Raw genomic sequence first — 12,312 nt, 5'->3', positions numbered from 1 at the left:
CGATCTTGGAGGTGAACCTGCTGGATGTGGAGGTCCTGGGCTGGTGTGGTTACACGTGGTCTGCGGTTGTGAGGCCGGTTGGATGTACTGCCATATTCTCTGAAACGCCTTTGGAGACGGCTTATGGTGGAGAAATGAACATTCAATGCACGAGCAACAGATCTGGTTGACATTCCTGCTGTCAGCATGCCAATTGCACGCTCCCTCAATGCTTGTGACATCTGTGGCATTTTGCTGTGAGACAAAACTGCACATTCCAGGGTGGCCTTTTATTGTGGGCAGTATAAGGTACACCTGTGCACTACTCATGATGTCAGATCAGCATCTTGATGTGGCACACCTGTGAGGTGGGATGGATTATCTCAGCAAAGCAGAAGTGCTCACTATCACACATTTAGACTGATTTGTGAACAATGTTTGAGAGAAATGGTAATATTGTGTATCTGGAATGAATTTTAGATCTTTTAAGTCCATCTCATGAAAAATCGGAGCAGAAACAAAGGTGTTGCGTTTATATTTTTGTTGAGTGTATGTGTGTGTGTGTGTACCAGCGGTGAAACTGCAGAACGCACAACCACACACACAACCAACTGAGACTACAGTTTAACCACCTGATACTGTAACACCCTGACCCTCACACTGTACTTCCTGTTTCCTCGACTCTGTTTCAGCCTGAGAGTGAGATCTCCACTACGGCAGAAGATTACTCCTCTGAGGTACGTACACACAACAACTCTCCATCCAGGAAACAACCGGTCATGAGTGCTGTCTCACAATTAGACCTTGGGATTAGACCTTCAGTATTATGGCTTCAGGATTAGTCTGATGGGATTAGATCCAGGATTATCATAACAGGATTAGAACATTATGAATGTCATGATAATCCTGATCATGCCTACAGGATTACCGAAGATTACTGGGATTAGATTCAGGATTAGGATGTCAGGATTAGGACCTCAGGATTATTATATCAGAATTAGACATTCATAATCATGCCTTCAGGACTACTGAAGATTACTGCATTAGATCCAGGATTATTGTTACAGGATTAGGACATTAGAATTATCATATCAGAATTAGACATTCATAATCATGCCTTCAGGATTACTGATCCTGGCATTAGATCCAGGATTATCGTTACGGGATTAGGATGTCAGGATTATGCTGTTAAACCAGACAGTTCAAGATCCATTCGGTCCATTCGAGACTCCAGCTCAGAGATTATATGTTTAAGTTTTGCAGATGATCCCTGGAGGTTTAAGGTTATTCTGGATAATTAAGGTAAAGACCTTGTAGAGATTTGAGATTATGACGTTATGTTTGGGCTCCTGAATGTAATTCCTGAACTGCATGACACTACAGTGTTGGTTAATTGTGACTTGGCAGGTGAACGGTCACGATCCGGTCGAGAATGCTCCGGACGTCGGGGTACGGTAATTCGTCTGATCAGCTTGTACTCGTTCGCTGCTAATCTGTCTTTTACCTCCTCTTTCACATGGTGCTTGGTTCCTCGGTGTGTGTGGCCATGTTTTCCTCTAACTCACTAACCCGCTTGCTTCTCTGACTCCGCCACGGCTTTGCCGCTTGTGAATGTACAGATGTGGAGTGTAACCTCCAACCAGTGTGGTGACGCACCACCATAAAAACGTGGGGGCGCTTACGGTACGCTCAGATGGAGGGAAAAGTTATTTCAGGTTTTAGAAGTAAGGACAAGGCAGGACACTACAGGGGGACAGTTTGGCCTGTCAGTCTCGTCCTTATTGGGTTCAGGAATCAATTCAATTCTCAAAGCAGAATGACAAACTGAATTGGCGAGATGAGTGAGGGACTATGTGTGAGTCTAAATGGTGAGAATGTCCCCAAAATTAGTCCATAATGTGGGGTTTCTTAAACTCTGCACTGATTTATCGTCCATACATCTGCATCGCCGTATCACCAGGAAACATGGCACCAGTTTGAAGTTTTTGTTGAGTTACGTAAGTACTGAAATGTTCTTGTTGAGTAGGTAGCTGTGTAGGCGACTAAAAAGGCTTATAGCTTTCAGATTAATAAAGAATCTGTCTTGTTAAAGAAGACTTTGCTTAAAAGATGAATTTGTCCTCATTTTAAGATCGTCTAATGAAAGACTAAAAGAAGGTAAGAGTTTAAAACATTTGGTCTGGAATGTCACACTCTGGATCCTGGCTGTGAACGTAGTGCTGCACGATTAATCGCATGAAAGTCCAGTGGGCAGTATAGACCTGTGCAGTAATCTGGACAATGTATGGGTGGGAATTTATGTAGACTTCGTCAATAATTGAGGTTTTTTTTGTAAAAATATTTCAACAATTTAATAAGAATTCTTCATTGCCCTTATTTGTTGATAGCCTCAATAAATTTGGTATTTAAACGTATTTATTGAGGCTAACAGCAAATTGTATCCTGGGTGACCCTCCGCTCTGACCCTCCGCACTGACCCTCCGCACTGACCCTCCGCACTGACCCTCCGCTCTGACCCTCCGCTCTGACCCTCCGCTCTGACCCTGCGCACTGACCCAACTGGGAAATGTTTTTTTATAACCATGTGTGACATTCTCACCTTACTGACTCTAAGTATTTTTTTTTCTAAGATCAGAGAGAGTAACCTCTCAGCAGTGGTGTGATAAACTCTGAGTGTGGATCAGTAGTTTAAGCCTAAGTGTATGATCAGATTCCCGAGTGCCGCACTGCCGCCGCTGTGGTGTTGTACAGCATTTAATGTCGTCCTCTTCGTGGAAACGGGAAGCTGTCGGTCCTGTGCTGTCCTAGGACTTGTTGTTCTGTTAAATAACAATGACAATTAAATACAGTGTATGAATCAGAGCGTCAGATTGAGTCAGAGGCTGCAAGCTGCAGATCTCTGGTGTGTGCACATTAACTTTGGCGTCGCAGCAGGAAACGGCAGGATGGGGGCTGCTCCCTCTTTTGTGTATACATTACCCTGGAAACTTCATGTGCAGAGAGAGAGGGAGAGAGAGAGGGAGAGACAGATGGTATAATGAAAAGGCTTTTAAGCTGCCAAAGGTACAACCTTTAGACCCAGACAGACAGAGACACAGGCAGAGTGTAAGAGAAAGGAAAAGCGGTGAGGTAAAGAGAGAAATGAAAAACGTTAAAAAGAAGAGTGCTTTCACACCTTTATTCTACTTTAATCACTCCCTAGTGCACTGGTGTTTCAATCCAGTTCTTCAGTCAGGTGGGAGCGCCGCAGTGACGCCCGTGTGGTTGCGCTGATCTCAGTCTGCTCCTAATTTAATTCCAGTGAGAAAGTAAATCAGCTTAGACTGCAGGATGAGTGCAAAGTCGAAGACCTAACCTGGGTCGCAATGTGTGTGTGTGTGTGTGTGTGTGTGTGTGTATATAATATACAGTGAGGTCAATAAGTATTTGATCACCCTGTGATTTTGCAAGTTCTCTTACTTAGAAATCATGAAGAAATGTGCGAGACAGAATCTAAAAAGAAATATATATATATATTACATTTTATTTACGTCTTGGTATATTTTTTGATTTTATTGATTTGAGCCACGAGATGCAAACCGAGCCCCGGGATAGAGCTGTGGTGGCGGAGAGTGAACTGACAAAACAAAACGAGAAAACAAACTGTGACGCACAACATGTTTTAACCTTGTTACTTGTATATTTATCAAGTTATTCACTGAGCACGGGATTCGTACTTTCCATGCTTTTATTTTTTATTCTATAAAAATTCAATAAAAGATGTGAAAGCACTCTAATAAGTGAGCAAGGAAAAGAGAAATTATATGTGAAAGAGCTTTATACCTTCGTCCTAATTTTCATGTTTTCCTGTCCTGTTCAGGAGGAGGAGCTCTGTCCTCCCAGCAGGTTACAGGAGATGGAGAGCGAACTCGCTGCCAAAAACATGGCGGTGGAGGAACTGAGCCGAGAACTAGAGGAAATCAGAGCTACGTTTGGAGCTGAGGGAGTACAGCAGGTATCGGTACACAGTCCTGTTTGGTTTATTCAGTATACATCAATCATTCTGTTATAAGGTGATTTTATTGTAAAATTTATAATGATCAAAAATGATTAGGAACTGTTTCCTGTCTGCTGACTGCGTGCTGTTTAGTTCAGGGAGGGGCGTGTATATTATTAGTAACTTAACGTTGCAGTGTTGTGAGTTCAAGGCCCTTTACCCTTAACTGCTTAGTGTTATTAGTGAGAGAAATGTAAATCACTCTGCATTACAGCCTTGACCACTTACTGTGAACGTAAATCACTGAGGTAGTGATTAGTGTAATGTAACAGATCATTGTGTGTGTGTGTGTGTGTGTGTGTGTGTGGTTATAGCTGCAAGACTTTGAGGCAGCGCTAAAACAGAGAGACGGCATCATCACACAGCTAACTGCAAACCTGCAGCAGGCTCGAGCTGAGAAGGACGAGGTGATGCGCGAGTTCCTGGACCTCACGGAAAAAAGCCAGAAACTACAGATTCAATTTCAACAGGTAACACAACTTACCTACCGAAACACCAGGTACGCCCATCAGAACCCAAACCAAACCAAACCAGTACACCTATCAGAACCTGGCAGGTACGCCCATCAGAACACGACATGTATGCCTGTCATAACATGAACCCTACAATTACACCTACCAGAACTCTAACCTAACAGGTACGCCTATCAGAACCTGAACCTAACAGTATGCTATTAGAACCCGAAAGGTACGGGTCAGAATCCAGCAGACACACTGAGTGGAACAGACTAATTCACTATATATACACAGACACCAGGTAAGCACACCTGTTACAGCCACTAAACGTTAGACCGTTATTTCCCACTCTAAGAATAACATTACCTTCCTTTTTGCATTTCTCTGCCTCTGTGTGTTTCCATGAACATGTCCACAAACATGAAGAACGTAATTATTATTACCTGTGTGTTACCTGGAGTTTCGTTTCCCGATTTAACCTAGGTGTGTTATTTGTAGTTGCAGGCAGGCGAGTCAATAAGGAGCTCCAGTATCAGCAGTGCTGCTGCAGATCTCCTGCAAGCCCGACATCAAGTCCTGCTCTATCAGCAACAGCTGGATGAGAAAGATGCAGCAGTCAAAAATCTCCAAATGCAGCTAGAGAAGAGGGATGGAGAAATTAAAGGTCTTCAGGAGCAGGTGGAGAACCAAGATAAAAATGTCAGTACTCTCCATTTGCAGCTAGATGATCAGGATTCAAAGTTCAAAGTTCTCCAGGAGCAGACGGTGGGGACAGAACAAAAGGTCAAACATCTACAGGAGCAGCTACAGGAAAGTGAGACTAGGGTCAGTGGCCTTCAGGAGCAGATGTTGGAGATGACGAAGATCCAGGAAAGGATGTCTGAACTTGAGACGGTGGGTGGATTCTAGCGTCAGTAACCATCAGAATTGGTGCTGTTTAGGTGCATTTGTTTATGATGTTTTAGAAGTCTTTATGCATATTTGATTTTTTATTGGTCCAGATAAGTCTGAAATATAATACTCCTTTTTTTTTTTCTCTTCTTCATCAGGTCTCCAGAGATACAGAAGAATCTTTCATCCAAAGGCTTAACGAGAAGGACTCGCGCATTCAGGAACAGGAAAGGCTAATACTAGAGCATCAACAGTCATTATCCCACCTCCGAAACAGTCTCCAAGAATCCGAGAAGCGTTTTCTTAACATCACTAAACAGCTGGAGGCGAAGGTCCATGACCTAGAGGGATGTGAAGCTGAGCTCCAGGCTTCCAAGGAGAGGGAACGACTTTCATCAAGTGAAATCTTGCAACTGATGGGCACTGTGGAGGTCCTTCAGAAACGCTACCATCAGGGCAGCCAGTCAGAAGGCGAGGCTCTCCAGAGGGCAGAGCTTGATGCCACACGAAGGCTGGACCACCTTAGGGCAGAACTGGACGAGATGTATGGCCAGCAGATTGTTCAGATGAAACATGAGCTTCTTTCTCGGCACAAAGAAGAGATGTCAAATATCCTCAATCAGCATTCCACAGAACTGAGAAATGTCTCGGACCAACATCGTGTTGAAACGGAGAGATTAACATCTCAGTTGACTCAAAGCACAGGAGAGGTAAATACCCTGAACGTCAGGATGATTGAGCTCCAGCAACGGCTGCAGGAGATGCAAGTTCTGCGAGAAAAGGCCGAACATGATCTCAAACAAACGTCTGAGGAAAAGGTACTGCTGCAAAACCAGGTGCAGAAGCTCACGGAGGATCTGCGGTTGAAGAATCAGGAGAAGAGCCAGTCAGAGATACAGCTCCAGCTTCATGCTATAATAACTGACCTTCAGGCTCAGTTAGCATCTGTTCAGGAAGCTTCAAGAGAGCTGGAGGCCAAGCATGAATCTGAGATTACCAACTACAGGATCAAGCTAGAGATGCTGGAGAGAGAGAAGGATGCAGTGCTTGATCGCATGGCTGAGTCTCAGGAAGCTGAACTTGAACGTCTCCGCACACAGCTGCTTTTTAGCCATGAGGAAGAACTTTCTAGGCTTCGGGAGGACCTTCACCATGAGAGTCAGATGAACGTGGAGAACCTACGAGATGAGCTCAACCAGCGACATGAGGTACATGTTCAACAACTCCGCAAAGGATTTGAGGAACAGTTAAAGGTAGTTGAGAATGAGAAGTTGATTTTGGCAGAAGAAAGAACCTCAATGTTGCAGGAGATTGTAACACTGAAAAATGATCTGAGCCAAGCGCTGGAGAAATCTCGAGTAGAGGAGTTGGTCTCACAGCTGAAGGTCCTGCAGGTGGAGATTCATGAGCTAAGGCAGAGACAGAGTGAAAAGGGTGAACCTGATGTAGCACTGAGCAAAAATGAACTGACGATGGGCTCTGAGCAGAATTGGGAGAGAATGGAATCTGAAAATAAACTTCTAAAAGAAACAAATGCATCTCTGGCCAAAGAACTGAGCTCTCTTCAGAAGGATCACAAGATGCTGTTGAAGAAAATGGATACTCAGGTTTTAGAGAACAGGCAAGCGAATGTGATGGCTGAAGAACTAAGAGCTGAAATTGAAAGGCAAAAAAGCACATTTTCATTTGCAGAAAAGAACTTTGAGGTGAACTTCCAGGAGCTGAGAGCGGAGCTAGAGGAACAACTTCGGGAGCAGACGCTGCAGTATGAGGCAAAACTTCGGAATCTGAAGCCTGAAATGGAGCATGGCTCCTTCCCGAATATTAAGGCAGAGGATGAAGAACCAGAAGGAGGAGCGTTGGTGGAAAAAGACACAACGGAATTGATGGAAAAGCTCCAGAGTGTAGAGCTGGAGAGGGCGGGGCTAGTGAAACAGGTGGAGCAGAAAGAGACGGAGATAAAGACGATGATACTGGAGAGTGCCAAGCTGCTGGACCAGATTAAAAGCGTGGAGGTGAAGTTTAGGAGAGTAGAGCAGGAAAACACAGTGTTATTGAAACAAGTGGAGCAAAAGGAGGCAAAGGTCAAGATGGTGGAGCTAGAGAGGGCAGGACTTGTTAAGCAGTTGGAGCAGAAAGGGGTGGAGCTGAAGAGGCTCGAACTGGAGAGAGCAGATTTGGAAGAACAGACTAAATCAAAAGATCTGGAGTTAAAGAGGGCGGAGCTTGACAAGTTAGGGATGGAGGAGCAGGTTCATCAGAAAGAGGCAGTGCTACAGCAAGAGAAGGTGGAGCTTGAAACGATAAAGCTGGAAAAGGCGGAGCTGGTAAAACAGGTCGAACAGAAGGAGGCGGAGCTTGAAAATATAAAGATGAAGCTGATGGAACAGAAAGAGGTGCTGCTTCAGCAAAAAGAGGTGGAGTTTGAAAAGATAAAGCTGGAGAAGGCGGATCTGGAGCACCAGGTGGAACAGAAAGAGGCGGTGCTGCAGCAAAATGAGGCGGAGCTTAAAACAATGATGCAGGATAAGGCAGCGCTAGTGGCCCAGGTGGAACAGAAAGAGGTGGCACTACAGGAAAAGGAGGTGGAGCTTAAAAAGATAAAGGTAGAGCTAATGAGACAGAAAGCGGTGCTGCTAAAGCAAAAGGAGGCGGAGCTTAAAACAAAGCTGGGAAAGACCGAGCCGATGCAACAAAAAAAGGCGGAGCTTGAAAAGACGGATCTGGTGGAGCAGAAAGAGGTGGTGCTACAAGAAAAGGAGGTGGAGCTTGAAAAGATGAAGGTGAAGTTGTTGAAAAAGGTGGAACAGAAAGAGGCAGCGCTACAGCAAAAGGAGGCGGAGATTGAAAGCTTGAAGCTGGAGAATGCAGAGTTGGTGAAACAGGTGGAACAGACAGAGGTGGTGCTACATCGAAAGGAGGTGGAGCTACAGAAGACAGAAAACGAGCCACGGGTGCAGCTGCCAGAACCAAAAGAGGCGACGCTACAGCAAAAGCAGGCGAAGCTACAGAGCGTGAAGTTGGGAAAGGTGGAGCTGACGGACCCCTTTCAAGTAAAGAAGGCGGGTCTTAAGGCAGGTCGGAAGGCCAGACAGAAGGTTAGCAGGTTCAGAAGTTTAGAGACGAAGCCCGATCGTAAGAAACAGAACCGACCACAGAGTCAGTGTTCTGAGGTGGAGCGTGAGGATGAGGAGGCGGGAAAGACTGGGAAGCACTTAGCTCCGCCTCCTTCTCAGGCTGCGGAGGAGGAGGAGAGCGCGAGAGAGGCAGATGCCTGTGTTGTGCATCGCAGTGATGGCGTGAAGCAGAAAACACACGCTCGTGCTCAGCCCGCTGCTGCTGCAGCGACGCGCTCTCACACACTCACACGCGCTCAAACACACACTCAGCCTGCTGCTGCTGCAGCGACGCACGCAGACGGAGAGAACAAGCCGGCGAGCGACTCGCAGAAACAGGTGTGTGTAGCATTTCAATTAGCCTTTAGCTGCAGTTTATTTGCTGCATTCAACAGTTGAATCGTGTCTCTGTTGCATCGTGCTTTTCTGGGTTTCTTTTCTCTCTCTTTCTTTTCTCTCTGTTCTCTCTTTCTCTCTGCCTTTTCTCCGAGGTGTAGTAGTGTGTAAGAAGTACTAAAGGAGCCGGTTTTGATCAGGAGAGCATGGAACAGACTCAGAATTGAATATGTAAATGATGTAAATATAAAGACGGTCTGTTCAAAAAGGAAGCGCATTAATGTAGAGATCAAGAGACGCTCAGAAAAAAGACTAGAATACATACAGAGGGAGGGAGAGAGAGAGAAGTGAGGAGGAGGGAGAATACACAGAGCACACGAGGTGAGAGTCCATACAGATAAAAGAGTGGAGGAGGTAGAGGACATGATGGAGGAACACAATGAGCAAAAGGTGAAGGTGTGTGAGAAAGAACATGCAGGAGGAATCTGGAGCTGATGCAGAGATCAGGGACTGACCTCAACACCTGCTGTAGCTCTGCAGGTTCTGCTGATTTATGAACTTTTTTGGCAGTAATTCTGTCTACTGTAAAGGGAGTGAACACTGTGAGGTACACGAGGTACACCACGGGTCTCGGGTGGTCAGGAGGAGAAGAGAAATGTTAAAGCTCTCTGTAGAACAAAGGTTTGTGTTGTAAAGTGATCCACAGTCTGGGATCTGTAGTGCTGCTGCTGCTCGTCTATATACAGGTTTGACTGAAGGCTCTAAGACTGAGACTCTCCCTGTCCCTACGACTGACTCTCCCTGTCCCTACAACTGACTCTCCCTGTCCCTACGACTGACTCGCCTCTATCCCTACGACTGACTCGCCTCTGTCCCTACGACTGACTCGCCTCTGTCCCTACGACTGACTCGCCTCTGTCCCTACGACTGACTCGCCTCCGTCCCTACGACTGTCTCGCCTCCGTCCCTACGACTGTCTCGCCTCCGTCCCTACGACTGACTCGCCTCCGTCCCTACGTCTGACTCTCCCTGTCCCTACGACTGACTCTCCCTGTCCCTACGACTGACTCGCCTCTGTCCCTACGACTGACTCTCCCTGTCCCTACGACTGACTCGCCTCTGTCCCTACGACTGCCTCGCCTCTGTCCCTACGACTGCCTCGCCTCTGTCCCTACGACTGACTCGCCTCTGTCCCTACGACTGACTCGCCTCGTCCCTACGACTGACTCGCCTCTATCCCTACGACTGACTCGCCTCTGTCCCTACGACTGACTCTCCCTGTCCCTACGACTGACTCTCCCCTGTCCCTACGACTGACTCTCCCCTGTCCCTACGACTGACTCGCCCCTGTCCCTACGACTGACTCGCCCCTGTCCCTACGACTGACTCGCCCCTGTCCCTACGACTGACTCGCCCCTGTCCCTACGACTGACTCGCCCTGTCCCTACGACTGACTCGCCTCGGTCCCTACGACTGACTCGCCTCGGTCCCTACGACTGACTCGCCTCGGTCCCTACGACTGACCCGCCTCGGTCCCTACGACTGAGCAGCCCCCGTCCTGATATCTGACTCGCCCCCAATCTACGGATGACTCGCCCCAGTCCTACATCTGACCCGCCCCTGTCCAAATGGATCACTCACCCCTAATTTACGGATGACCCACCCCCCGTCCTACATCTGACCTGCCCCCTGTCCTGACGGCTGACCCGGCCCATTCTATATCTGACCCCTATTTTATACATTACTTGCCCCAGTCTTATATCAGACTCGCCCCTTGTCCTGATGGCTGACTCAAGTTCAAGTAGGCTTTATTGTCACTTCAACAATATACAGTTAGTACACAGTGAAACGAAACAACGTTCCTCCAGGACCAAGGTGTTACATGCAACATAAAATTACCACATAAATTAACAGAAGAGCTAAAACTAGCTAACTAAGAGACTCGCCCCCTGTCCTACATCTGACCCGTCCCCGGCCTGATGGATGACTCGCTCCCAATCTACAGTTGACTCGCCCCGTCCTGCCTACTGACTCCTTTCATAAATCTTCACATTCTGGTTCACCACATGACTGATGACCCACTCGCGTTGGGACTAATCCCTGATCTTGGTACCTTTGTGGCTGACGAACTCTGCGTCTGTGTGTGTGTGTGTGTGTGTGTGTGTGTGAGACAGGTGGAGAGCCAATATGGAGAGTTATGCTTGGTTCCCGCAGTGACACAGACAGACATGGAGGGCTTAGAACATGTAAGTGCTCCTTCAGAGACCTCAGCACTCCACAGCTCTCATCTTTATTGATGCGTTAGTGGATTAAAATAAACTTTCTCTCTTTATTTTCTGTCTCTGTTTTTCTGTCTCTCTTCTCCGTCTTTCAGGAGGAGTGTAGGCTGCAGATGGAGGCTCAGCGTATCAGCCTCTCTCAGATTCATGCTGCGCAGTTAGAGCTGCTTAGAGAGAGCTTACCTGAGTGGGAGGAGTTTGGGAGACAAGGCGGAGCTAAAGGTAATCTCACAATGGTCAGGGGGAGGTGGAGTTCACAGGCTTATGGGGTAAAACTAACAGGGTGGTTATACAGATGAGTAGGGGCGGGGCTATGGTGATGATAAGGTGAGAGGGCGGGGCTATGGTCATAATAAGGCAGTGGTTCTCAAAGTGTGTGGCGCCTCACTAGTGGTGAATACAGATATGACAGGTGGGGCGCAATGAACGGGAGGGAATTAGTGGAAAATAATAGGAAAGTACCTATTCTAACTCATGCTTTTCTTTATTGACAAACATCGGACACTCGAAACTAAACAATCACATGCAAAGAAATGGATCATTAATACAAGTAAATTAAAATAACATCAGAGAATAAGTGGAGCCATAGTGCAACAATAACGGTTTAACGTCGGCATGTTAATTGCAGAGGAACAGTATATAAGGAAACATTCGGTATTATATATGTCATTTCATTTATTCCAGTGTGTATGCTGATGTTCCTGTATTTTTGTTAAACATTAATATTTTATCAGGCAGTACTAGTCTGGCATTTCTAGTTTCCAGTGCGGCAACAAAGTTGCTTTTTGATCCTTCAGGCGCTGAACAGAAGGGAAGATCAATATCGTTCTACGCTTTTTGTTGGTGTGCGGCATTTTACGATGATCCCTAAATCATTCGTTGCGCTGTAGAGAATAATGGTGTTTATGCTTTTAAACATGTATAATTTAAGGAGGATGGAGCTTAAAGACAATGTAGAGAGGAAATATATGTGGGTATCTTATTCGCGGGTTTATTTACGCAGCTATTGAATTCAGAGATGTGAATATTAAACTAACTTTACCGCGGACACAAACCGGTGTTTTGCGCTAAAAGGCCCCCCCCCCCCCCTGCCACGGATTCCCCCCCCCCCCTACATAATCTCTAGCAAATATTATATTAGGACATACATTCGAAGGTTTATTATTATTAAATATATTATTTCTATTATAATTAACCCTAGGCACGTGACAGCCGTCGAG

General features: G+C 46.3%; 1 protein-coding gene across 7 annotated transcripts in view; it reads left to right on the top strand.

The window, feature by feature from the left end:
- The window catches only part of akap9 (A kinase (PRKA) anchor protein 9), a 62,286-nt gene that overhangs the window by 6,581 nt on the left and 43,393 nt on the right, over positions 1-12,312 (top strand). For 6 of the 7 annotated variants that reach the window (XM_053512932.1, XM_053512943.1, XM_053512960.1 and 3 more), the window contains exons 4-11: positions 672-716; positions 1,387-1,428; positions 3,839-3,973; positions 4,330-4,485; positions 4,969-5,364; positions 5,520-8,816; positions 10,988-11,059; positions 11,188-11,314. In XM_053512932.1, coding sequence (XP_053368907.1) covers positions 672-716; positions 1,387-1,428; positions 3,839-3,973; positions 4,330-4,485; positions 4,969-5,364; positions 5,520-8,816; positions 10,988-11,059; positions 11,188-11,314 — 4,270 coding nt within the window. The remainder of the gene's footprint in view (positions 1-671; positions 717-1,386; positions 1,429-3,838; positions 3,974-4,329; positions 4,486-4,968; positions 5,365-5,519; positions 8,817-10,987; positions 11,060-11,187; positions 11,315-12,312) is intronic. The other variant, XM_053512969.1, reaches the window with a different exon arrangement.

Source organism: Clarias gariepinus, chromosome 2, assembly GCF_024256425.1.
Source record: "Clarias gariepinus isolate MV-2021 ecotype Netherlands chromosome 2, CGAR_prim_01v2, whole genome shotgun sequence".
Taxonomy (NCBI): domain Eukaryota; kingdom Metazoa; phylum Chordata; class Actinopteri; order Siluriformes; family Clariidae; genus Clarias; species Clarias gariepinus.
Note: the sequence above shows the minus strand (reverse complement) of the source record. Positions and strands in the feature narration are given on the sequence as shown.